The 27,041-nt window shown below is 37.4% G+C and overlaps 1 protein-coding gene across 4 annotated transcripts in view; it reads left to right on the top strand.

The window, feature by feature from the left end:
- Dap3 (death associated protein 3) overlaps positions 1–25,747 on the top strand; it is a 35,229-nt gene extending 9,482 nt beyond the window's left edge. For 2 of the 4 annotated variants that reach the window (XM_047515842.1, XM_047515853.1), the window contains exons 2-13: positions 8,672–8,725; positions 13,101–13,223; positions 15,637–15,738; positions 17,535–17,643; positions 17,780–17,872; positions 19,081–19,211; positions 20,561–20,641; positions 20,876–21,034; positions 21,672–21,731; positions 22,351–22,440; positions 24,088–24,205; positions 25,373–25,747. In XM_047515842.1, the coding sequence (XP_047371798.1) occupies positions 8,684–8,725; positions 13,101–13,223; positions 15,637–15,738; positions 17,535–17,643; positions 17,780–17,872; positions 19,081–19,211; positions 20,561–20,641; positions 20,876–21,034; positions 21,672–21,731; positions 22,351–22,440; positions 24,088–24,205; positions 25,373–25,458 (1,194 nt within the window). In that variant the 5' untranslated portion in view covers positions 8,672–8,683 and the 3' untranslated portion in view covers positions 25,459–25,747. Of the gene's footprint in view, positions 1–8,250; positions 8,312–8,671; positions 8,726–13,100; positions 13,224–15,636; positions 15,739–17,534; positions 17,644–17,779; positions 17,873–19,080; positions 19,212–20,560; positions 20,642–20,875; positions 21,035–21,671; positions 21,732–22,350; positions 22,441–24,087; positions 24,206–25,372 lie in introns of all 4 variants that reach the window. The other 2 variants (XM_047515837.1, XM_047515864.1) reach the window with 2 other exon arrangements.
- The last annotated feature ends 1,294 nt before the right edge of the window (positions 25,748–27,041 follow it).

Here is a 27,041-nt window from a genome sequence, read left to right as displayed (position 1 = left end):
CTGTAACAAAATTAAGTATGTAAGATATATATTGCATTGGCACATTAATCAATTTGTTAACTGCTACTATTGTTACATTTTTTTTTAAAGGAAAGTGGGTGTTGGTTATTTTTTTTTAAGCTGTTAATGGACCTTTATTTTATTCTTTTATTTATATGTAGTGCTGAGGATCGAACCCAGTGCCTCACACATGCTAGAGAAATGTTCTACTGAGCCACAACCCCAGCCCCTGTTGTATCTTCTAATATGACTGACTAGCAACATTTTTAAATCACAGATTTATTAAGATATAATTAACATACCATAAAATACTCCCTTTTCTAAGTATATTTGCAGAATTGTTCAGCCATTCCCACCACCTAATTTTAGGATATTTTTGCCTAGATTTTGTATGCATGTGCATGTGTGTGTGCAATGCTGGCAATTGAACTCGGGACTTGTGCATGCTAGGCAAGTGCTCTACCACTGATCGACATCCCCAGCTCTTAAACCATTATCACCCCAGAAGAATTGATGGCAGCAGTCACTCCTCATTTCTCCCTCCCTCAACCTTTGGCAGTCACTATTGGATTATATGATTAATAAGCCAATTTTGGATTTCATGATTTCCAATATTTCATATAATTGGAATCATACTATATGTCTTCTTTATTGACTAACTTCTTTTTCTTTGTTTTTAGGGTTTATTCATGTCATAACACATATCAGAACTCTATTTTTTGTTATTGCCGAATAACATTTCATTGTATGGCCAAATCAGATTATGTTCATCAGTTGACGAACATTTGGGTTATTTCCCCCTTTCTGGCTAATGTGAATAACTGCTGTGAGCATTTGGGCACAGGTTTTGTATATGCATATTTTTCATTTCTCTTACATAACCAAGAGTGGACTTGCAAGGTCATATGGTAACTCCATTTTTACCTTTTTTTTTTTTTTTTTTTTTTATTGTAAACAAATGGGATACATGTTGTTTCTCTGTTTGTACATGGCGTAAAGGCATACCATTTGTGTAATCATAAATTTACGTAGGGTAATGTTGTTTGATTCATTCTGTTATTTTTTTTCCCTTCCCCCCACCCCTCCCACCCCTCTTTTCCCTCTATACAGTCCTTCCTCCATTCTTGCCCCCCTCCCTAACCCTAACTCTTAACCCTAACACTAACCCCTCCCACCTCCCATTATGTGTCATCATCCACTTATTAGCAATATCATTCGTCCTTTGGTTTTTTGAGATTGGCTTACCATTTTTACCTTTTGAGAAACTGCCAAACTTCCCAAAGTGGCTGCACTATTTTGCAATCCCAACAGCAATATAAAAGGATCCCAGTTTTTCCAGATCCTTCCTAACACTTGTCTGTCCTTCTGATTTTAGCCATCCTAGTGGGTGTGAAGTTGTATCTCACGTTTTTTATTTGCATTTTCCTAAAGACTAATAATTGAGGATTTTTGCATGTGCTTATTGACCATTTTATATTTACATTAGAGAAATACCTTTGCAAGTGCTTATGTTTCCTTCTAATTAATAAATTGTAAGGGTTCTTTATATATTATAGATATAAGTTCTTAGATGTGTGATTTCCACATATTTTCTCCTGTTCCATTTTCTTTTTTTGGTACTGGGGATTGAACTCGGGGCACTTGACCACTAAGCCACATTCGCAGCCTGATTTTGCATTTTATTTAGAGATAGGGTCTCACTGAGTTGCTTAGTACCTTGCTTTTTGCTGAGTCTGGCTTTGAACTCGTAATCCTCCTGCCTCAGCCTTCTGAGGTGATGGGACTACAGGTGTGCACCACTACTCCCCGGCACTATTCCATTTTCTTGATGTTACCTTTTGGAGCATGAGATTTTTGTTGTTTTTAAAGCATTAAAGTTTATACATAGTAATTGGATTCATCGCAACAAAATTATACATGCATGGAATTTTATTTCAGTTTCTGGTTCCCTGATTTCTCTCCTCTCCTCCATCCATTCTCCCTCTTCTGATCTTCCTTTTGCTCATCTATATTTTCAATTGGTTCTTTCTACTTACATAGAAAGGTGGAATTTTCTGTGGTATATTTATATATGCATATAGCATGATTTTTTAAAATTCATTCCACATTTCTTCTCCTTTCCTATCCTTCCTCCCTCCCTTCCCTCTTGATCTCCTTCTACTCTACTGGTCATCCCAATGTCTTTATGATATACTATCCTTCCCTCCTCCTTTTTCTTATTTTGCTCTAACTTCCACATATGAGAGAAAACATTCAACCCTTCATTTTCTGAGACTGGCTTATTTTACTTAGCTTGGTGGTCTCCATTTCCATTCATTTGTCAGCACATGCCATAATTTCATTATTCTTCGTGACTAAGTAAACCTTTTATTATTATTTTTATATATATGCACGTTTATATGTGTGTGTGTGTGTATATATATATATATATATATATATAGATCACATTTTCTTAATCTATTCACTATTCATTATTGACGGGTATGTGAGTTGATTCCATAATTTGGTTATTGTGAATTGCGAAGCACACATTTTAATATTTATGAAATTTAATGGTATATTTTTACTTTTGAAACCATTGCATGACCTAAGATCATGAAGATTTTCTCCTGTGATTTTTTTTTTTAAAGAGTTATATAGTTTTACATGAAAGTAATCTATTTTGAGGGGTTTTTTGTTTTTTGTTTTTGTATAAAATAATGATTTTCATTGTTTTGTGCGTGGATATCCAGTTGTCCCAGCATCATTTGTTGAAAAAGACTATTTTTTCCCTGTTGAATTCCTAGCAGCCATGTTGAAAATCAGTTGAAGGTGAGGTGTTTATTTCTTGGACTATTCCTTTGATCTGTAGTAATGTAGATTAGACATACATGATCCTCACATATATTTCAGTACCACACTATCTTAATTGCTGGAGCTTCATAGTAAATTTTGAAATCAAGACATGTGAACCCTCCAACTTTATTTTTCCTCAAGAGTGGGCTATTCTAAGGCCGGGCATAGTGGCACACACCTGTAATCCCAGTGGCTCGGGAGGTTGAGGCAGGAGGATCGAGAGTTCAAAGCCAACCTCAGCAAAAGCAAGGCACTAAACTCAGTGAGACCCTGTCTCTAAATAAAATACAAAATAGAGCTGGGGATGTGGCTCAGTGATTGAGGGTCCCTGAGTTCAATCCCTGGACCCGCCCCACACACACACAAAAGATTGGGCTATTGTAGGTCCATTGCATTTCCATATAAATTTTGGGATCAACTTGACAATTTTAACTAAAATGTTTCCTGAGATTTTAGTAAGTAGCAATTTTTTTTTTAAGAAGAGATGATTTTAGTAACTTGTGTTCTCATGAAACAGTGGCATGATGGTTACAAAAGAAAATGTAAAACCTAAAATTAGGAGAAGGATAGATCATTTCTTAAGTGGATTGAGATAATATAGATAGTAGACTTATATAGCATAATTAATACTTTAAGTTAAGAAGCTGAAGACATTTACCCAGCAACAGAAAAAAACCAGGACATGACTACCTTCAATATTTGAAAAGTTGTCATGTAGAAGGTAACTTATAAAACCCAAGAGAAAGGGCCTGAGGTTGTGGCTCAGTGGTGGAGAACTTGCCTAGCATATGTGAGGCACTGGGTTCAATTCTCAGCACCACATATAAATAAATAAGTTAAATAAAAGTCCATCAACAACTAAAAAATATTTAAAAAACAAACAAACAAAGCCAGTCTCAGCAACTTAGCAAGGCCCTAAGGAAATTAGTGAAACCCTGTTTCAAAATAAAAAAGAAAAAGGACTGGGGATGTGACTCAGTGGTTGAGCACCCCTCCCCACAAAAAGAAAGAAACAGGATGTATGATAAACAATTTGTCATTATCTCATAACAATATTATTAGGTAGATATTATTATCCCCAGGTGAAAATAAGTATGGGTAGATTACGTAACTTCTCAAAGGTAGTTTTAGAGTTGAAAGCTATAATTGACTCTAAAGGCTTTCTTTCCCATTAACCTTGGTATATACTATGCCATGCATCATCAATGCCTTATATTTCTAGTGATGAGTAACTCACAAAGCAAGCAGTTTTTAAACTGCTTTCACTGTATATATTCTCACAATGTGAGGTGAAATGTCTCCTTGTAGCTTCCATTTACTGTCATAGTCTTTCTCTTGGGTTTTTTTGTTTGTTTGTTTAGTTGTAGATGGACACAATACCTTTATTTTATTTATAAAATAAAAGCAGTAAAAACTCTTGTGCTCTATGAATAAGTCTTCAAACAACATGAAAGACCAAAAGTAGAAATCTGCCCAATTTTCATAGAATTAGTGGCTTTCAGCCTTTTTCAGGCTAAGCTCTGATTTGTTTATGCCCTGGAAAATAGAAAGAGCAAATTCTTCTCTTTTGCATTCATTTGGTTTGTCAATAGGATTTTTTCTGCTTATAGGGTTTTTGTTTGTTTGTTTGTTTTTGCTCATAGGTATTTTAAATAACATCGAAAATGTTGTTTGTTCTAGGTTATCTGCTTTGGGATCAGATTTTTTATATTCTTCCCTCCCTGTTGTTATATAATAACAAGATCTTTTCTGTTCAAAACAGTGAGGAAATATTAAAAGAATTTTAAGCAAGATTTCAGTGAAGAAAATGGGTTAGAGATGTTCAAGTTTAAGACTAGTAGATCTGTTGTTGTAATTTATGTACAAGATCATAGTGTCCCAGAATGAAAAGCTGTATACATTTTCCTAACCAGCATTTCCCATAATGTCTATAACGTAACCAGAATAGTAGTAGTCCAGTGACCACTGGCATACCTATAGGAAGATGTGGCGTCAGACTGGGAGTATAGCTCACTCACACAGCACTTGCCCAGCACATATAGGGACCTGAGTTAAATCCACAGCACCATAAAAACAAAGAAGTGACCTCTAGACCATGTTGCTCACTCTTGTCTCCAGGACTTTAATCCCCTCCAGAACCCATAGCTTTTGCATAGTAGTATTTGTTCCAGGGAGCACTGGGAAGACCTCAGGAGCAGAGTTGGGCTGATCAGATGTTTTTAGAATGAGTAGTTTAGGAATAGGGAGAGTTGAGATTGGGTGGGAAATCACCTGCTATGTAAGGTCGGAATTGGCATGAGAATGAGCAGTTACAATGCAAGGGGAATAGTGCTAAAGGCACAGGAGTTGAGGGTAGTTGACATGGTGGACAATTAAGATTTGAGGTGAAGAAACTTGAGGTTGTAAAAGATATGCATTGGCTGATACCTGGCACCATGTAGAGATGAGTGTTGGGTGGTGCTGGACATTGAGTGTTTGTTTTGGTTATTACCAAGACTGCCCTCAGGTTCTGTGATTTGCAGGAGTACTCAGAAACCAGCATATAGTTATATTTATGACTGTCATTTATTAGTGTGAAAGGATACAAAGCAAAATCAACACAGGGAAAAGGCACATGGAATGAAGTCTGAAAGAAACCAAGCATAAGCCTCCAAGAGCCCTTTCCCAATGGAATCACAAAGAATACACATAATTGCTCTAGTAATAAGTTGTGCCAACACATGTGAAATGTTGTATACTGGGAAAGCCTATTAGAAACTCAGTGCCCAGGTTTTTTACTGGGGATTGGTTGTGTAGGCCTCATCCGTTTAACATGTACCACAATTCTAGACTTCCTAAATTCCCAGCAGGAAAGCAGATATTCAGTATAAACCAATAGCTTTCATAAACTCTTAGCCAGTTGTAAACTTGGTGGGTGGTGATCCTGAAATCTTAAGTTCCTGGATATCATCTAAGGGCCAACCTTGCAGCTAGCAATCTCAGACCTGCTAGTTCAACTCTTTTCTGCATTGTATTAGTGGGCATTGGGCAGTTGTCTGCAGTGAAGACATTTGTAAGGCAAAAAAATTAAGGACAACAGATTACAAGCAGAGTAGATGGGGCCTAAGCCAACCTGGGGCCTAGCAGAGGTTCATGCTTGGGCTTGGACACAGAAAGGTACCACCTTACTCCATAGCAGGAGCCCTCTTGTGATCTAAGGGAATGGTATTAATACCATTTTTCAATAAAGGGATGCCAAGGCCAAGTAAATTTGGGAAACAGTATAAAATGAACTCTATTACAGTTTTCCCCAAAACTTGTAATGTGCTAATATGTATTGTAATTAATCAAGAAATAACTTTGTATCACTTTTCAAGTTTCTTCAGCCTTAGAACTTTGGTGCCTTTTATAGGACTAGTTGGTAACTTATTTTGGAACTGCTTCTTCAGGCCTCTTGTTCTTAGAAGCAGCAAAGGAGCCCTGGAATAAACAGATAAAGAACAAGGCAGTCCCTAAGGACCATACATATTCTTCACCACTATGTACTCTGTGTAGTATAAGGCATGCAGAAGTACATCATTATATGTTTCTTGACTGAAAAAATTAAAGAATCCTTGTCATCCTTATTAAAAAGGAAACTTGAAAACTAAAAGGAGGTAAAACTCAAAGAAGTTTGTGACTTTTTTGACTCCACTAGAAGTTCTATTAGGTCAGGGTCTATTAACAGTTTGTTCACCATTGTATTCACCGTGGTGCTTGGCACCCAGTAACTTGACTTTGTTACAGTTTTTTTTTTCTGTTTGTTTGTTTTTTGTTTTCCAAGAGGAGATTGAATCCAGGGATGCTCAGCCACTGAGCTACACCCCTGGTCCTTTTTAGTTTTTATTTTGAAACTGGGTCTCGCTAAGTTTCTGAGGGTCTTGCTAACATGCTGAGGCTGGCCTTGAGTTTGCAATCCTCCTGCCTCAGCCTCCTGAGTAACTAGGATTATAGGCATGCAACACTGTGCCCAGCCTGTTGTTGCTTTAAGAATTTTGGTCATAAGAAAAGTGGAAATGATTAGGCAAAATGAACTAAATACCTAAAATAATTTATTCTATCAGTACTACATATTACGAGTTGCATTTAAGTACAATAGTCTCCACTTAACTGTGGTTTTGCTTTCTGCAATTTCAGTCACCCAAGTTAAACCATGGTCCAAAAAATCTTAAAAATTATTAAAATAAACAGTTTGCATGTTTTAAATTGCATGTCACTCTGAGTAACTTGATGAAATTTTCTGCTGTCCTAATCATCCCTCTGACCAGTATGTCCAAACTATCATACTAGTACTTGTGCTCCCCACCCATCAGTCACATAGTAACCATCTCAGTTATCAGACCAAATGTCATGGTTGGAATGCTTGTGTCCAGGCAGTGCTCATTTTACTTAGTAACAGTCCCAAAGTGTAAGAGTAGTGATGCTAGCAATTCATATGTACCAAAGAAAAGCTAAGCTGTAAGGGGCTTCCTTTATGTGAAAATACAGTAAGATTGAGTTTTGTTTTCTTTTGTTTTGTTGTTGTTTTTTTTTTTTTGGGGGGGGGGTGCTAGAGATTGAATCCGTTGTCCTATACATGCTAGGCAAGTAGTCTACAACTAGCCTTGCTAGTGGCAGTACCACAATAAGATATTTTGAGAGGGAGAGAGGCTACATTCACATAACTTATTACAGTATATTGTTATAATTGTTCTGTTTAATTATTAGTTGTTAATCTCTTACTGTGCCTAATTTATGAATTGAACATTATCATAGGTGTGTACATATAAGCAAAAATAGTATCTATATGGTTTAGTACTTGTGGTTTCAGGCATCCACTTGAGGTCTTCATACACATTCCCCATGTAAAAGAGGTGGAGGGCATATTGCATTGTACCTCAGTGGAAGAGCACTTGCCCAGCATTTGCAAAGCCCTGTGTTCAGTCCCCAGCAACACACATACACACACACACACATATACACACAAATATTTTGGCTCCCAAAAGATTAAGGTGTTTAGACTTAAAATTTCCAACACAAGAAAAGGATAAGTATAATATACATAACATAAAATAATAAAATACTGGGCTGGGGAGATAGCTCAGTTGGTAGAGTGCTTGCCTTGCAAGCACAAGGCCCTGGGTTGATCCCCAGCACCGCAAAAAATAATAATAATAATAATAAAATACTCATGTATCCATTATCCAATGTTAATAGATCATTACCAGTTTCTTTGTGCATACTGCCCCAAGTGTTTCCCTTTCCTCCCTCCCTAAGATTACCCATTATTTTAACTATTTTTCATCCATACTTGTTTCAGTTTTACTGCATAAAATAATGAATGAACTTTTATTGTATTGAAATTATATCATGCTTGATTAATAATTCTCACTAATGCACATGTATGTGTTTTTCTAGAATAAATACCAAGAAGTAGAATATCAGGTTTCCAGAGTTATACATTTTCATTTTTGCAAAGGTAATCCCAAATACTTTTTCAGGGTATTTGTATTTATTCTCCCAGTGGCAGTGTATGAAATTTCCCTGTGCTTCTCAGGCTCTTTAACATTTGCTGTTGTCCGACTTTTTCAGTTTTCCATGGTGGTGATTGTGAATGGCATCTCGTTTTCGTGATTTTAGTTTGCATCTCCCTGATATGTAATGAGATTGAAAATTTCATTGGTTTATTAGCCATTGACATTTTCTTTTCTGGGAAATAACTGTTCATGTCCTTTGCCCATTTTCCTGTGCATATTCTAGATATTAATCCATTGTCGGTTTTGCATGTTTCAGATATCTTTTCCCAGTTTTGGCTTACCTTTTTACTTCTTTTTTTAAGAGCGCAGGGACAATGCTGAATGGAATAACAAGGCTTATCTCCAGGGTCCAGAAGGTAAGTCCTAACAGACCTGAACACTTTGTGCAGACTACCTGTAGGTAGATTTCTTGGTTTTAGATGACTTAATTATGTCCAGAACAAATACTCTGGAGAACTTCAGCTGACTAGTGTTTTAATTTACAAGTATGCACTCAAAAGAACAGGCAGAATTCCAATTTTCTACCCATGAATTTCACTGCCAGTTGCCCTAAGTTTTTAAGTAACAGATCTTGGTAGAATAGTTGTACATGAGAATTTACCATGTAATAGGTAAACGTTTTCAAAACACATGGTTAAGTTTAATTGCACTTATCCATATTAACTTTTATTATTTCTTATCGGATTAATGATTATCTCCCTTAATGAAGTATCTAACAGAAAAAACAAGTTGCCAGTTTGGATCTGTAGAATCTAATAGTAGAATGAAACCCTACTATTGGGGTGGGGAGGTGATAATCTGTTGGTTTACTTCTTTCCTTTCATTTATTTACCAAATACTTTTTCAGTAACTTTTATATGGCAGGTACTCAGAATTCTAAAATGGCTCATTTCACTATTATAGTTACTATTTGGGGAGCTTTTCATTAAGTGCTTTATTTTAATCATCATGAGCAACCCATGAAGTAGATAATATCACTGTTTCAAATATGTAGAAACTAAGAATTTGAATGTCTACGTAACTTACCTAAAAAATTGACTGTGAAACTATAAAGCCTAGACTAGATACCAGGTCTGTCTGACTTAAAAGCTTGTGACCTAATCGTGGGGCCATATTGCATTCTATGGTCCACATACTCCAGAACCTCACAGTCCAGTAGCAGATTCATGAATAAATAACTTGTATGGTATGGTACTATTGTAGCACCCAGGAGGAGCACCTAACCTGGATTAGTTGAGTTCAGAGGAAATCCTCCCAGAGCTAAATCCTGAGGATGAGAAATGAGCCAGAAGAGCTAGGTCATTTTCATCAGATCATGTAATTTCAGATTAGATTCCCTAGAAAAAGAGCCCTTCCTCCTGTATATTTTTTTTCTTCTCCCTCCCTCCAACCCCAGGATTTATGAAAAGTGTATATACTTGAAATAGCTGATTATTATAAAATGAAATAAAAGCAAAGATCAACAGCAGAATGGATTCTTGTCACAGCTGAATATTACAAGGCTAAAATTTATTCCTTAATACCAGACAAGAAACACTTGAGACCAGAGTGTAACAAGAAGTTGGAGAAAATAATTTTGTCAGTGTTTCATTTTGGTTCAGGTTGACCTTACAGATTGACCCATGGATGCTGCTGTTCTTGCAGGAACTACATGATGTGCATTCTAGAACCATGCAGAGGCAGTTAGACATTTTGTTATTCCTAGAAACAAGATTAGCTAAGTGATGCCATTTATAATACTCTAAAATTTAAGGAATCCATTTTTCTATCTTTTGCTGTAAAAAGTGTAACTGAAAAGTCATCAGATTACTGTAGAAATAGCACCACCATGTGGCCCTTATATATTTTTAGTTTTCCACCTTAAAAAGACATGATGGGGCTGGGGATATAGCTCAGTTGGTAGACTGCTTGCCTTGCATGCATAAGGCCCTGGGTTTAATCCCCCATAAAAAAGACACGATGCTTTCTCTCCAGTAGATAAACTTGAGTAGTATTAGTACAAAGCTATATACTTTGTTGAGGTAATGGGCCCTTTATTGTTGTTTGTGTTCTCTGTAAGTGATCACTTTATTTTTTGCTGTTCCTGTATTTCCAGAAGGTTTTGAGGCAAGATAAGGGTTATTAAGGTTGCCACAGAAGGGAAAAATTGGAGAGAATTTATTACCACCCTCCCCCTGCTTTTTTTTTTTTTTTTTTTTTTTTCTTTTTTTTTTTTTTTTTCTTTTTGCGGTGCTGGGGCTTGAACTCAGGGACTGGTGCTTGTGAGGCATGCTCTTTACTGACTGAGCCATATCCTCAGCCCCTATAACCCACTGACTGACTAGAAATGGCACACAGGTTATTTCCACTCACAGCTCTTTAGCCAAAAGTAGTCACCTGACCCCAAACTTACCTAAAAGGGAGGCAGAGAAATGAGAGGACTACTTGGTGAACATCACTGCATCTACTGTGGAGTTAATTTACAATCATACAATCATACAAAATTGGAGCACCCTATTACCTTATACCATTAATTTAAATTGAAATCTACAAGTAAGAATTTAGAGGTTTCCTCTGTGGTTCATTGAATGGCCTGTTAGGCAATTTACTTTGCAAATTGGCAAAATGCTCTGTATATTCCCACATTACATTTCTTTCAGGAAGTATTGTTTATATCTAGGCACGTGTACTTAGTATTTGTTGTATGTTAGATGCTGAGAAAAGATCCCCCCTCCAAAAAAAAAGATCCAAAGGTAAATAAAATCTGATCACTTCTTCTTCTGTGGTGACCTAAAATGGGAGACAAATGTGAGTAAAATAACATGATATAAAAAGAATAGAGATTTTAGAGCCAAGCTTAGATGTGAATTCTTATTCTACCACCTACCACTGTCTTTGATCTTTGTCAAAAATTACTTAATGTTGTTAGGTTTGTGTCACTATGACCAAAATACCTAGCAAGAACAACTCAGAAAAAATGGGGCAGGAGTGAGGCTCACAGTTTCAGAGGTCTCAGTCTCTGACTCCATTGCTCTGGGCCCAAGGTGAGGCAGAACACCAGTGACACATCTGGAGCCATGCTCCACCTGCCCACAGTTATCTCCCAGTCAGTCTATTCAAATAGGATGAACTGATTAGGTTACAGCTCTCATAGTTCAATTCACTTTACCTCTGAACATTTTCAAATTGACAAGGAGCTTTGGAGGGATGCCTCATATTCAAACCATAACATTTAATTTCCCTGGACCTTGCTTTTCCCCATCAGAAGACAGGGAAGATAGCATTCTACCAGTCTTCAAGGATTCTAGGCTCAAAAATCATATATTTCCTAGCATCTAATTGATATTCAGTTAATAGTAATCATGGGTGCAGTTCAAGTCACAGTACAACTGCTATGCAATACAAAGAAAGTGCTATTGGAAAAAAGAAAATTGCTTTGACTGAAGATGTCTGATAAATCTTTGCTGAGGATGTATGTGATATCTGAGTTTGGTATAAGTGTTAGGAAAGGTGTTACAAGAATAATCTACTCAAGTTGCTTATTAAGGCTAAGTATAAATAAATACAGGTAACTTTTATATTATCTATAATTTATTAAGCAACTCTTATTTTACACATACCACCTTTCACATCCCTGTTCTGGTTCTCCAGGATTCATACTCTAATCTTCACTTCTCCATGAAGACTTTTATACTTAAACTCAATTTTTGGGATTCTCTACTTTTCTCACATTTGTCTCCTAGAAGTCTCATTCTTCCCCTGCAGGTTCAGAAGTTTTAAGTGTACAGGTCACTGAGTTGCCTGTAGAGCAGTGTACTTTGACGTAGGTAGACCCTTTACATACTCCTTCATTACATGACTTTAATTAAAGATCCTTTATTCTAGGACACAGCTAGTAAGAAAATTGTTACAGGAAGTATAATTATAACTATCAAACAGTGAAGAACGTTGCATTAATTCCCTGTGTGGGGTGATCATGATAACTGAACAACTGGTAATTGCATAGTCTTGGCAACCATTCATCACAGTGGGAAGTGCATTAAGTTTCCTGAGCTGTAGTCCCAACTACCTGAAGGGCTGAGGGAGGAGGATCACTTGAGCCCAGAGGTTCAACATTAGCCTAGGCAAAATAGTGAGACCTCTATCTCCAAAAAAAAAAAAAAAGATTCCCTTTAGTGAAATGAGAGGGATTATATAACACTCAACTCACATAATTGGCATATAAGCATTAAATGAGATGCTACTACTGTGACTGACATAGAGTAATTGTTCAATAAGCTGCTGTTAAATGGTACATAGGTCTTAAAAAAGAAAGTGACTCACTCCCATGTTCTACATTGTTTTCAGTGAGAAAAGGGATGGGGACAGGGGCATAGTGGGTTTTCTTTTCTTTTTTCTCAATTTAACTGTTTTTAAAATAAACATTTTTAATTGGCAAATTTTTAAAAAAGAAAGTTTTCTTCTTCAGGTTGACAATGGATATGCTGTACTACTGATCAATCTCTTAACAGAATTGTTTGTTTGCATATGACATACCCCTGGTATGGTAACACACAAGCTGGAACAGATTCTGAGGATGAGTAATATGATTGGACTTAGTGAATTATAAATAATACCAAGGATTCTTTTTAAATAGAAAAATATATGTTAGTGACTTTTTCCCTGTCGTAGATAGAACTTATATCTCCTCAGTGTTATAGCAAGCATAAAAAGCCTGATAATTTCAAAACACTAAAGTGCTTTTTTTTATAGTTGGACCTTAGGTGTTTTTTGCACACTGGGACCCAGGCACCCCAAATCATTGCTGCTCACCTAGATACCCAGGTTCCAGTTTCAAGTCCCAGAGCTGTTTGCCGCACCAGTGAAAGTGACCCGGTGAGTTGCTAATGTGTTTGTGAGGTTTTTCAGGAATTATTATTTGTGTTGCTGTCTTCTTTTTACATATCAAGAAACCTGAAATTTAAGGAAACTAAGCACTTTTACATATATTCAGATTTCTGTAACCCAGATATTTCCTGTTCCTGTCTGATAATAAGGTAACATAAAGCACTCAAGTTCCTCCATATTGCTTCTGATTTAATCCCTGCAAGTGAACTCACTGGTGTGAAAGATCTTGCTGAGCACATAGAATAGGTGCATAGTAAAAACTAACTAAGTTCAAGCAAGTTTTCTGCTTTAGGTTGTCAGTGGCTTGCTAGTTTACTAATTAATAAGTACTAAAGTTATTATTATTATTGATATTGTTTGCAGGGTGGCAAAATTCTCCGTAAAGGATCAGCTGATAATTCAGTTTAAGTATATGGGCTAGAACATCCCTGTCACGGCTTCTCATTGCCACCATAAACAAATTAGGTATGGCTGTGTTCCAGTAAAATTTTATTTACAAAACACGTGATCAGAGCTGGAGGTATTCCTCAATGGTAGAGCACTTAACCTAGTGTGGATGAGGCTCCAGGTTGGATCCCCAGCATGCAAACACACAAACAAACAAACAAAAAAAAAACAATGACCAGCATGGCACAGTAGTGCATGTATGTAGTCCCAGGAACTCGAGAGACTGAGGCAGGAGGATCACAAGTTGAATCCAGCCTGGGCAACTTGGTGGACCTGTCTCCAAATAAAAAATAAAAGGGTTTGGACTAGAGTTGTGGCTCAGTGGTAGAGCACTTGCCTAGCATGCATGAGGCACTGGGTTCGATTCTCAGCACCACATATAAATAAAATAAAAATAAAAATATCCATTGACAACTAAATAAAAATATAAAATATCCATTGACAACTAAATAAAAAAATTTTTTTTAAAAAAAAAAGGGAGTTGGCTAGGTATGAATGCCCCTGGGCTCAATCCCTAGTACCAGAAAGAAGGAAGAAAAAGAAAAACAACCAGCTATGGCTAACCAAGCCCTTGAATGGAAAATCCTAAAGAAATCAAATTACTTGCCCAAAACTGCACAGCAGGGTAGGTACAGAACCCCATTTTCCTAATTGCCAATCCGATATTATTTTCTACCTTTATAAATGAATTTCTGGACTGGGGAGATAGCTCGGTCGATAGAGTGCTTGCCGTGTAAGCATAGGGCCCTGGGTTCGATCCCCAGCACCAAAAAATAAATAAATAAATTTCTAAGTATCTGGAGAGAAACCTAACTTGATTTAGATGGGAAGAGTGGCATCTAAAGTGAAGTTTAGGATTCAGAAGCCAGGATTCCAGCAGGATCCAGTTGCATTTTCAATTCCTATTAAAGTGAATATTGACTTCCTTTCTCCTTCCTCAGAGTCGTTGCTGCCTCTCATAAGTGAAATTAGTTGTGTGGTCTGTTTTTTTTTTTTTTTTTTAGTTTTTTGCTTTTTTGTTTTTCTATTTTTTAAGACATCTTTATATTTTTAAGTGTGTGTGTGTGTGTGTGTGTGTGTGTATTTTATAACTCAATTTTGTTTATTTTTTTATGTGGTGCTGAGAATCAAACCCAGTACCTCACACATGCCAGGCAAGCACTCTTCCACTAAGCCACATCTCCAGGCCCTGGTCTGAGCTTTAGTGTGAAGGAAACCACCACCTTTTTTTGTCCCTGTACCTACCCTCTGAATCTTCCCATGTTAATATGGCTGTGTGGAAATTTTTTTACAAATAAACCAGGTGTGGTGTCACAGTCCTATAATCCCAGTGACTTGGGGTGCTAAGGCAGAAGGATCACAAGTTCAAGGCCAGTCTCACTCAACAGCTTAGTGAAACCCTGTCTCAAAATAAATAAGAAGGGATAGGGATGTAGCTCGGTGGTAAAAAGCAGTTCTGAATTCAATCCCTAGCAGCAATAAATAATTAACTAATTAATTTTTTTAAATGAGTTCCCTACCCAAAATATCATATCAATAGGATTTATTTTAAATGCATCTCTAGCATTCATCTCTTTTCCTAAGCACAGAATGAAATAGAATAAATGAATGAAGTCACATGTCTTTCAGCTTCTTCTGTAATTATAGTCCCTTTCTTGGCCAATTTATGTGAGGTTTCTATGGAAACAGCAGCATGCAGATGATTTTGTCACATGACTGGAGCATCTCTATACACAGCACCAAAGAATTCAGATGGCAAAAATTGTCCCTGTTATCTCCACATCTAGGGTTTATTTGCTATATAGAGGATTTAGAGATAACAACTAGCAATTTTGACTAAGATAAGTAAAAGATAGTTTGCCAGCTCAGAAAAATGAGTATTTCCCAGTGTGGTCTGGCAGACCTATTCACTTTGTATGTCTCCATTATAGCTGTTTACATTTTTATTTCATAGGCCAAGCATGGAGAGCAGCATGAGGGTCAGCACTACACCATCCCCCTCCAGGATTTGAAGACTGTATTTCCCCATGGCCTGCCTCCTCGCTTTGTAATGCAGGTGTGCAAAACAGAATGCAGCTGGTGAGGTCCCAGAATACAAGCCAGTGATAGCAAAGGGGAGGGATTAAATGAGTAGAAAACTATAAAATTTGAATTTGAAAATCAGAGAAATTTAGCTTTCTATTTATCTTTTGTGAATGGTAGAGTTCCTTTACTTTTTTTTTAAGTTGTTAATGGACATTTTTTTTTAGTTTTTTTATTATTTAGATGGAGTGCTAAGAATTGAACCCAGTGCCTCACACATACTAGGCGAGTGCTCTACCACTGAGCCACAACCCCAGCCCCCAGTTACTTTATTTTAAAGCTAATGTTTATCTTCTGCCAACCACTTTAAATCCTTTATGGAACCAGATAAATATTCTTAGGTAAATAAAGAATATTGACTTTTTTTTTCCTTGTGTTACCCACCAAGTTTCTAGAAACTTTGGCGTTCAAATAATTATTTTAAATGAATTTAATATTTGTCTTAGCAGAATATCATTAATGTGCTACAGAAAAGCAAAATACATTCTTGAGCTAAATATGAAGTGCTATTTTGATTAGTTACTTCATTGTTCTTTTTCATTCTCATAGATTTTCAGAATCATTGTTTGGTGGCCATAATTTTAGCCCAAAAGAGTATAATCTTAGGGCTGGGGATATGATACAGCTTAGTGGTAGAGTACTTGCCTAGCCTGTGTGAGGCCCTGGGTTCAGTCCCAGCACCATAAGAAAAACTATATATAGCCATTGAAAAAAATTCATGATTAAATGCAACCCTGGATTACTGGCACAATTGGGCTTCTTATTAGCACTGTTGGGTTTTTTGTTGTTGTTATTGTTTGTTTTTTGTTTTGTTTTTGAGACTTGGTCTCACTATATTGCCCAGGCCAAACTCCTGGGCTCAAGTGATCCTTCTGTCTCAGTCTCCCAGGAAGCTGGGTACCTGCTGAATTATTTTTAGCACCAGAAATTATTCTTTCTTCTCCAGGCACAGGGACTTGACTTTCAATTCCTGTACAACCCCAATTATTTTGTATGGGAGATTTCTTTCAAAAATACCAGCACTGGTACCAAGAATGTAGCTTATTGATAGAAGATTTGCCTATAAGTGGGAGGCCCTGGGTTCTGTCCCCAGTGCCACAAAAGAAAAAAATATTTTAACACTGTTTTAAACCTTATCTGAAAAATTTACAAATAATATTTGTTAAATATTTGTTCTTAGTAGATGTAAATATTTTATTTAAGTATTATGGTGGCATAAGGGTAATGAACACATAAACTCTGATGTGTCAGTATGCTGATGATGTATGCTAACTCAGTATGGCCTGGTAGGTATGGGATACCTAAACAGACCTCCTAAGCTGCCATGTATATAGTTCTTAAGAAAAGCATAGGTGATTGTAGTAATAAGAATTAACTAAAAATAACTGGAAGAATATTTATTGAATGTTTACCATGTATCAAATAATTTGTTAATCATTTTATATGCTTTTAATACTTACATTGACCCTAAGTAGTATATATAAGACCTTAGTTATTCCTAGATTCCATTTAATGTAATACCTAGACATTATTAACAAGAATAAACAAAAGCTGACTGTTACATTATTTGGTGTAGAATAATGTGTTTTGGGGTTTTGCTAAATTATGTGGGTTGATTTTCAAATTCAGTTCCAACCCAACGTTTCCTAACTGAATAAATTTAAAACATTCAATTTAGTGCTCCTAGTTGCCATATTGGGCTTAGTGTATATACTAAGAGTGATTAGAAGTTCTACAGCCCACCTCCTTCCTGCTTCTCTGTTTTCATAGGTGAAAACATTTGGTGAAGCTTGCCTAATGGTACGAAAACCAGCCCTCGAGCTTCTGCGTTACCTGAAAAACACCAATTTTGCTCATCCAGCTATACGCTATCTTCTCTGTATCCTTTCCTGCCTGCCTGGGTCATCTTGAACCAGTGTTTTCTCCCCTCCTGAGCAGAAAGGAGAAATGTAAGAGTGCTGGTGATAGTAAAGTGTTCCCTCTGGTGATGGTTTCTTTAACAACAAGTACATTAGATGGGGAGAAGGAAACAGGCAAAACCCTCAGCCTTTGTCATGTTATTCATTTCTGTTGGAAACATGACTGGTTGATACTGCATATTCCAGATGGTAAGACCTTCCTGTCTTTCTTCTTTGTGTCAGGGCTAGTTCCATTACTGTGGCAGCAGTACAACTTTAATTTTCCAGCAGGGCTCATCTGACAGAAAGGCCTTTGCTAGTGCATCATGTTTCTTCATGATGTTAGTGTCAAGCAAGTTATAAGATGAAGTAGATGTCACAAGAGGAAATGTGGCTGAAAGGTTCCTGAAGCATTTTGATACTGAGTGGTTTTACTTCAGTATTTAGTGCTCAAGAGCATGAAGTCCCATCTTAGAGATAAGCACAGGGTTTAAGAAACAAGGTCTCACTATGTTGCCCGGGCTGGCTTTGAACCCCTGGGCTCAAGCAATCCTCTTGCCTCCATCTCCTGACTATACTCCTGTGCCAACAAGCCCAGTGACCACTAATTTTTTTTTTTTTTTTTGTGCTTGGAATTGAACCCCATCACACTGTAGCCCTAGGCTATAGCCCCAACCTTTTTTTTTTTTTTTTTTTTTTTTAACTTGATATTAAGACAGGGTCTCCCTAATTTGCCCAGGATGGCCTCAAACCTGCCTCATCCTCCTGACTATTTGGGATTATAGGTATGAACCACCATACCTGACTCACATATCCTTTTTTTGTTCAATATTGTGTGCATCCTCATTTTCTGACTTAACTTTAAAAAACTGTCAGTAAGCAGAAGTGATATTTAGTCTACTTGGTATGTCTTATGTATTGATTGTAATGATATTGTTTAGTCTCAGGTGGACCAGATCAAAAAAAGTAAATCCCTGAAGCAAGATGACTTTTAAAAATGTATATAGGGGACCAAATAAATTCCAGTGACTCAGGAAACTGAGAGAGGAGGATCACAAGTTCAAGGCCAGCCTTGGCAACTTTCTCAGACCCTTTCTCAAAATATTGAAAGTAAATAAAAAGGACTGGGGGGTGTACATCAGTGGTCCCTACCACTCCCCTGAGTTCAATCCCTAGTACCAAAAGGGAGAGAGAGAGAGAAATACATATAGGGGGTCTAGGGAATGTTGTTCTGTGGTAGAGCACTTGCCTAGTATACATGAGGTCCATTCTTAGGACTGCAAAAAAAAAACAGCGAGCTTGATAGAGATAAAGATATAGGAAATTAAAGTCATTTCCCATAACTTAAAGATGCATAGAGTATTTTGAGTTGATGATAGTCAGTTCCTGCCTAGTTTGTTTTCTTGTCCATTTTTTAGCTCATCTTTGGGTGAAAAATTGCCGGGATCTTCTGCAGTCTACCTACAACAAACAGCGTTTTGATCAACCTTTAGAGGCTTCAACCTGGCTGAAGAATTTCAAAACTGCAAACGAACGCTTCCTCGGCCAGGTAATTAGACTTGGGCAAGTTTAGTGCTAGGTGGTCTACCTTCTTCATGCACTGAAAACATGGTAGACTCTGAAGAATTGATATTGTGATTTGGAATAAATATACTGTTTTCTTTCTTTCATTTTTCTCACAGTGGGCTCACAACTTGAAATTCATTTATCCAAGGGAAATAAAGACACAACAGTAAGCTGTTCTCATTTAGTGGGTAGCAGAGTAAAATCCAAATTGATTCACTGACTTTTCCAAGGTACAGTCTCACTTTCTTTACAAGCACACTTTCAAGTACAGAATTTTCTCCAGATAAGATACTTTGGGGAGCCCGGTACACACCTGTAATCCCATTAACTCAGAAGGCTGAGATGGGAAGATCACACATTCAAAGCCAGCCTCAGCAACTTAGTGAGACTCAAAATAGATACATCCAGGGATGTAGCCCAGTGGTGAAGTACCCTTGAGTTCGGTCCCTGGTGCCCAAAAAAGGCGTCGGGGTGGGCGGCAGGGGCCAAATGTATTGATAAAATTGTTCTTCACTCCATTTATATGATCTAGCTTATGGCTCTTTGACTCTGGGTATAAAGACTCACCTATACTGAGCATAGTGGCACACACCTATAATCCCAACGATTCAGGAATCTGAGGCAGGAAGATCACAAGTTCAAGGCCAACCTGGGCAACATTGCAAGACTCCATTTCAAAATTTTAACAAAGTGGGACTGGGTTTTAGCTCAGTGGTAGAGTGCTGACCTAGCATGCCTGAGGCCTTGGGTTCGATCCTCAGCACCACATAAAAATAAAATAAAGCTATTGTGTCCACCTACATCTAAAACAAAATATTTTTTAAAATTTTTTCTTAACAAAAGGCTAGGGAATGGTATAGAACTTCCCTAGCTGGTGTAATACCCTGGATTTAATCTCCAGCACCACAAAAAGACAGAAGAAAGTTGGGGATGGCATTTCACTCCTGCAGTCTCAGCACTGAGGAAGGTAAGACAGAAGGGTCACTTGAGCCCATGTGTTTGAGACCAATCTGGGCAACATAGTGAGACCCTGTCTCAAACACCAAATAAACAAACAAAAAAAGCAGATGCCAAGATCTCATTTTGTACTTTTTTTAGTCAGAATCAGTCAGTCAATCCATCCTTTCTTTCTTCCTTTCTTCCTTTTCCAAAGCTGCAGGCAGAAATGGGTTGAAAAGTATTCTCTTATGTAATGGAATCTTTTAAAGGACCTTAAAAATAGATTAAAACTCATCTTGTTAACCTTAGCCTCCCATCTTCTCAACCAGGGATGGGTTCCACTGTAGGCAAAATAGTCTTTTTGTTGTTGTTCTTTACTTTGCTTCTTTCTAGATAAAAGTTCAAGAGAAATATGTCTGGAATAAGAGAGAAAGCACTGAGAAAGGCAGTCCTCTGGGAGAAGTGGTGGAACAGGTATTAAGACATTAACTGTGGGGGCCGGGGTTATGGCTCAGTGGTGTTTGCCTAGCACATGTGAGGCCCTGGATTCAATCCTCAGCACCACATGAAAATAAATAAATCAATAATATAAAGGTATTGTGTCCATCTACAACAAAAAAAATTGTTTTAAAAAAAGACATTAACTGTGGATCACGTCATAACCAGGGAAGGCCTCCCATAGCACTCTTAGCCTTTTTCTCCCAACAGGGTCTGACTCGCGTGAGGAATGCCACAGATGCAGTTGGAATTGTGCTGAAGGAGCTGAAGATGCAAAGTTCTTTGGGAATGTTTCGCCTCCTGGTGGCAGTGGATGGAATCAATGCCCTCTGGGGAAAGACCACATTGAAAAGAGAAGATAAAAACCCAGTAGGAAGACTGACTTTTTCCTGGTTTCTCTGATTTCTGATTACATCATGTACATAGGCCATGTAGCCATGCAGACCATGCAATGTATTTACTCACTCCGGAGTGTTTGAATTAAGATACATAGAGAAAATAACGTAAGGAGAAGGTGATGCCAGAGGTACCACCATGCATTGAAAACTGAGGAAGAGTTGTTTTCTTTTGTTTGCAGGACTGGAGCTACATTTATTTTTTATTCTGAGACTGGGTCATGCTAAGATGATAAGGATCTCACTAAATTGTTAAGTCTGAATTCAAACTTGAGATCCTCCTGCCTCAACCTCCCAAGTTGCTGGACCACTGCACCCAGCTCTTTCTTAATTTTTTCTTTCCATTTGCTTTTTAAGTGGAGATAATCAGAAACATCAAAGAAGGGGATGGGTTTAGGGCCATAGATGTTTTTTCTCTTGGTGTTTTTAATCTCCAGAAGTATAGCAGATCTTGGGCCACCAACTACATAGCTTGTCCCAAAGGTTATGTTCTGGTACCTTGCATAATAATAGTTGAAGATTTTATTTTTATTATTATTACCAATTCAGTTGTTTCAAGAGAGCATCTAGGAAAAAAAAGTAACTCTCTCTTCCTTATTGCTAACATGCAGATTGCTCCAGATGAACTAGCACTTATTCACAACTTGAGGAAGATGATGAAAAATGATTGGGTATGTGCATATGAATGATTTGCACATTGCAGAAAGAATTGTGCTTTCTTTTTAAACATATTTTACTACTTCATTAATACTTTCAGGTCTCTAATTTTATGGCCAGAGTGTTCTTTTACTTTATGTAATTCCTGCAATTATACCAAGTTAGGAGTTAAACCTGGATTAAAATCTATTTATTTGACTTCGGATCTTTCCAATTGACAATTTTACTGTATTTTACCATATAACTATTGCCATACACTAATATATATTCACAAGTATTCTATGTAGCCTAATCTTGCACCAGTTTAGTAATAAATGATTTTTAAGTAATAGCTACAAATTTTTTTTTTTTTTTTTTTTTTTTTTTTTTTTTTGCGGTGCTGGGGATCGAACCCAGGGCCTTGTGCATGCAAGGCAAGCACTCTACCAACTGAGCTATCTCCCCAGCCCCATACACAATTTTTTTTAAAGAAGTTTCACATAATGGTCACATCCTTTTTTTTTTGCAAAAAAATAAGGCATAAAGTCTGCAACAGTTATACAGTGAAATATAGTATTTAAATATTGGCCTAATTTTATTTGTGATTATACTCTTCTGTCTTTTTTAGCTTTTTCTTATTCTTCTTTTTTTCAGCATGGAGGTGCCATTGTGTTGACGTTGAGCCAGACTGGGTCTCTCTTTAAGCCCCGGAAAGCATACCTGCCTCATGAGTTGCTGGGAAAGGTCATGCCCATTAGATGGTCATTCTGAGTAAAGAGAGATATCATTTTAAGTTTGCTTATTTTGACATAATTTCAGACTTAGAGAAAAATCATATTCTTTATGACTTCTATCCCAATATCTCTTTCTTAAGAAGCAGAGATAGCATCTAATACATAACCATAGCATACTTTTTTTGGGGGGGTTGGTACTGGAGATTGAACCACATTCCCATCCCTATATTGTATTTTATTTATAGAGACCAGGTCTCACTGAGATGCTTACTAGCACCTCACTTTTGCTGAGGCTGGCTTTGAACTCTCAATCCTCCTGTCTCAGCCTACTGAGCCGCTGGGATTACCACCATGCCCCACTGCACCCAGCAGGAAACTGACTTTGATATAAAACTTTGATGTAATCTGTAATTCTTACTCAGAGTTTATCAATTAATCCAATAACCCATGATAGAAAAAGAATCCTTGGTGATGTTTTAGATTCAATTGTCATGTCTGTTTGGTCTCCTTTAATCTGTGATGGTCCTTCAACCTTGTGTCTTTTATAATCTTAAGATTTCTATTTTTGAAAAGTACATGCCAGTTATCTTGTAAGTTATTTTATGAGCTTGTCTCATGTCATTTCTTCTAAACCTTCTTAGCAAAGCTAGTACCTACTACATGTGTATAGTATTCACATGTGTACTGCTTCTCTAATGAACTGTGAATTCACTGATATTTGCCAGTTCCATGCTAGAATAACATTCATTATCGCTTCCCCTTTTCCGTATTTGTCTCATCTAAAAGAAATCTCTTCTCATTATCCACAATATATTTACTTACTAATTCAATCCTAAAATGTGGTTTAAAAGTTTCAGATTTGCAGACTGGAGTTGTGACTCGGTGGTAGAATGTTTGCCTCAGCACCACATAAAAAATAAAGTTATACTGCGTCCCTCTACCACGAAAAATATGTATATTTTAAAAGGTTTCATATTTGCTTACCCTCAACTCTGATATAGAAGCTGCAAAGTAGAGTTCAGTGTTTTTAAGTTTTCATCTTGAATCAAAGTATCTGTAATCCAGATATTCTGTTCAGAAACGACTGGGCTTACTTCCCCCCATCCCCTTCTTCATTGTTATATTCAAAATATAATTTGATTGATGTACTATTTCTATTTATGTTCCACTTAGGGTCTTTTCCCCCACCTTTGTTAATTTTATTTATTTTCTTTTTTTTTTTTGGTTTTTTTTTTTTTTTTTTTCTTCAAATTTTTTTATGGCTGCACTATAGTTATATATAATGATGGAATTGGTTGTTCCATCATTGTATATGTTCATATACAATGTAACAATGTAATTTGGCCTAATTTTATTTATTTTCTGTTTTTAAGAAACATTCACTTGATTGCAGAAGTCAGAGCTGTCAAAAATATAGTTTACTCAGACAAGTGGTACCCCCCCTTATCTCCTTTAAAAACATTATTATGGCCATGTAGAGCAACAGTAGTGAGCCACCCTATAGAGTTCTGTATAAGGTTGGGTAGCCAAAAAATGAGGGGTAAATTAGAATAGAAAAAAAACAAAAAACACTGCCCTCAAAGTGCTTAAGTAGAATTTCTCTTTCTACGGATAAATGTCACTTAAGTAATATCTTCACCCTTTTATTTTTCTCCAGGAAGGATTTGATGCCCTGGATCCCTTTCTTCCCATTTTGGTTTCCAGTTATAATCCAAAGGAATTTGAAAGTTGTATTCAGTATTATTTAGAAAATAATTGGCTACAACATGAGAAAGGTCAGTTGTTTAATTTTCTCCTGTCAGATCTTTGTGCTCATAGTAGAATCCCACTCAATCAGAGCCTTACCCTCTTCTTCCATCAGCACTGATAAGAGGGTACAGAAAAGTGGTTGTCGGGTGGCTAAGTTGGGGTGTTTTCTTGATTTTTTTGGTTTTTAAGAGAGGGTCTTGCTAAGTTGCTATTGAGACTGGCCTCAAACTTGGGATCCTCCAGCCTCAGCCTCCCAAGTTACTGGGATTATGGGCAGGCACCACCACAGAGCCTAAGTTTTTATTTACAAAAGAAATTACTCCTCCACAAATTCTCATCTGGTCCAAAATTAAATGTTCATGCAAAAGATGAGGCAAAGCTGCCAGGTGCGATGGTGCACTCTTGTAATCCCAGCAGCTCTAGAGGCTGAGGCAAGAGGATGGAACGTTCAAAGCCAACCTCGGCAACTTAATGAGGCCCTAATCTACTCAGCTTGGGGCTGGGGATGGGGCTTAGTGGTTAAGTACCCCTGGATTCAATCCCCAGTACCACAAAAAAAGATGGAGGCAAAACCACGTTCAGCCACTGGGCATTTTTCAGGTGTTCAGGGTGCTGCCATACTCTCATTATTGCTGTATTCATTTAGCAAACTTCAGCTGAGGAATGCATGTCCTGTGACACCCCCAGAATAATTCACATTGTGTAAGAGGCTGTCCCAGCACCAAAGCAAATCTTTGCCATGCCAGTGCAATATATGTACAAAATTGTTACCTCTTTTTTTTTTTTTTTTTTTTTGCAGTGCTGGGGATTTGAACCCAGGGCCTTGTGCTTGCGAGGCAAACACTCTACCAATCAAGCTATATCCCCAGCCCTTGTTACCTCTTAATACGAAATTTGATACCCTTTTACTGAAAGTATTTTAGGTGTTCATTGATGTTGCCTTACCTCTGGATACGAGAGGGTATATAAAGGAAAATTAAAGCATTTTTCTATGACTAGATAATAGGATATTAGAGAGGGAAGAATAAAAGTAGCTGCAGTATTGTAGGTCAGAAGCACAGAGAAGTGAGATCTGGGGGGAGATTATATCTGAACATAATCTGGATAAGGTAGGGTCTGACTACTAGAGTTTTCTGGAGGGATACAGAATAGCAGGAGAATTTTGTGACTTACTATGTTTGACTCCATTTTAGCTCCTACAGAAGAAGGGAAGAAGGAGCTGCTGTTTCTAAGTAATGCCAACCCTGGGCAGCTGGAACGTCTCTGTGCCTCCCTCTGAGCCGTGATCAAAATGTGGATGGAAGACAATGAACATTTCATTTATGCTGCACCCAGTCACATGGGGAAGTCTCATAGCACTCAGGTAGAGCAGGCAGGCCCCTGTACTTATAGGATTGTCCAGGACTGCCGATGGCCATGGGCCTTCTTTGAAATGGGTTCCTTGTAAACTGATTTTGAACACATGATAAGATATCCACTTGTTCCTAAAACTAATAACAGTTTTTGGATGTGGTTTTCATGTTTAGGATAACCTGGTTCTTTTCCTTAAATAAAATTAAATATCTTTCTTAAAGTGTTGCGTTCAATTTATAAGGAAAGAGTTGGACACAGTGGTGCACACCTGTAATCCCAGAGGCTTGGGAGGCTGAGCAGGAGGATCAAGAGTTCAAGCCAGCCTCAGCAAAAGCAAGGCAATTCAGCAAGACCCTGTTTCAAAATAAAATACAAAATAGGGCTGGGGATGTGGCTCAGTCCAGGGCCCCTGAGTTCAATCCCTAGTACCAAAAAAAAAAAAAAAATCAATTTTAGGGAAAGAACCTTCAGATTAGTCGAATTGAATTTCTCTGGCACTGTGCTTGTTGGTAGCCTGAAGTGACTCAATTCTATAGAAATTTCTAGTAGTTCTAACTTCTAGCCTTTAATCAATTAAAGAGATGAAGTTTCACAGCCTGGAGTTGGGGTCATTGCTCAGTGTAATGTGCCTGCCTAGCACATGTGAGGCACTGGGTTCAATACTCAACACCACATAAAAATAAATAAAAGCATTGTGTCCATCTGCAACTAAAAAATATTTTAAAAAGATTCAGAGCCTAACTTCTCCCACCCAAACATTTACTACTCACTTCCTACTTACGCTTTTATCTCTTTGATTCCAAGGGGTATTACTCCAGGTGAGTATCTGGCAGCTTTATATGGTGCAGCCCTTTCCTGTGTGTTCCTAAGAGAAGTATGCACTAAACCCCAGCCGCATACATTGTGTAGAATGAGAGATCTTTTCTTTTTCATCTTAGTCTCCTACTTCAGGTTAGCCAGTTCCTCTCCTAGTATAGAATTTCCCTAGAGCTGTTCACTTTTTGATCCTTCTGTTCTTTTGACATGCCTCACATGTCTCCATCATCAGACACAACTCTGAGGAATGCCATTCAGGGCTGACTCATGCGCCCTGGACTAGTGGTGTGCACTGATCCACCACCTATGAAGTCATAGTTAACATTGGTAATTCATGTATTGAAGGAAAAGTTTAAATTACTTATCCCAATGACTTATATATATTTTTGTTGTGGTAAAATATGGGAAAATTTGCTATTTTAACTAATTTTAATTATACAGTTCAGGAGCCTTAGTTGTATTCACCATATATGTACAGCAATCATCACCACTATTTCTAAAACTTTTTCACTTTTTCCAAAACCTTTTCACTTTTTCATCACTGTGAACAAAAATTCTGTTGCCATTAAAGCACAGCTCAGCATTTCCTCCTTTCCTAGTCCCTGTAACATTTTATCCTTAGAATTTTCCTCTTCTAGATATTTCATATAAGCAGAATCATACATCATTTGCCCTTTTGTGTCTGGCTTTTTT

Source organism: Sciurus carolinensis, chromosome 1 (genome assembly GCF_902686445.1).
Source record: "Sciurus carolinensis chromosome 1, mSciCar1.2, whole genome shotgun sequence".
Lineage (NCBI taxonomy): Eukaryota > Metazoa > Chordata > Mammalia > Rodentia > Sciuridae > Sciurus > Sciurus carolinensis.
Note: the sequence above shows the minus strand (reverse complement) of the source record. Positions and strands in the feature narration are given on the sequence as shown.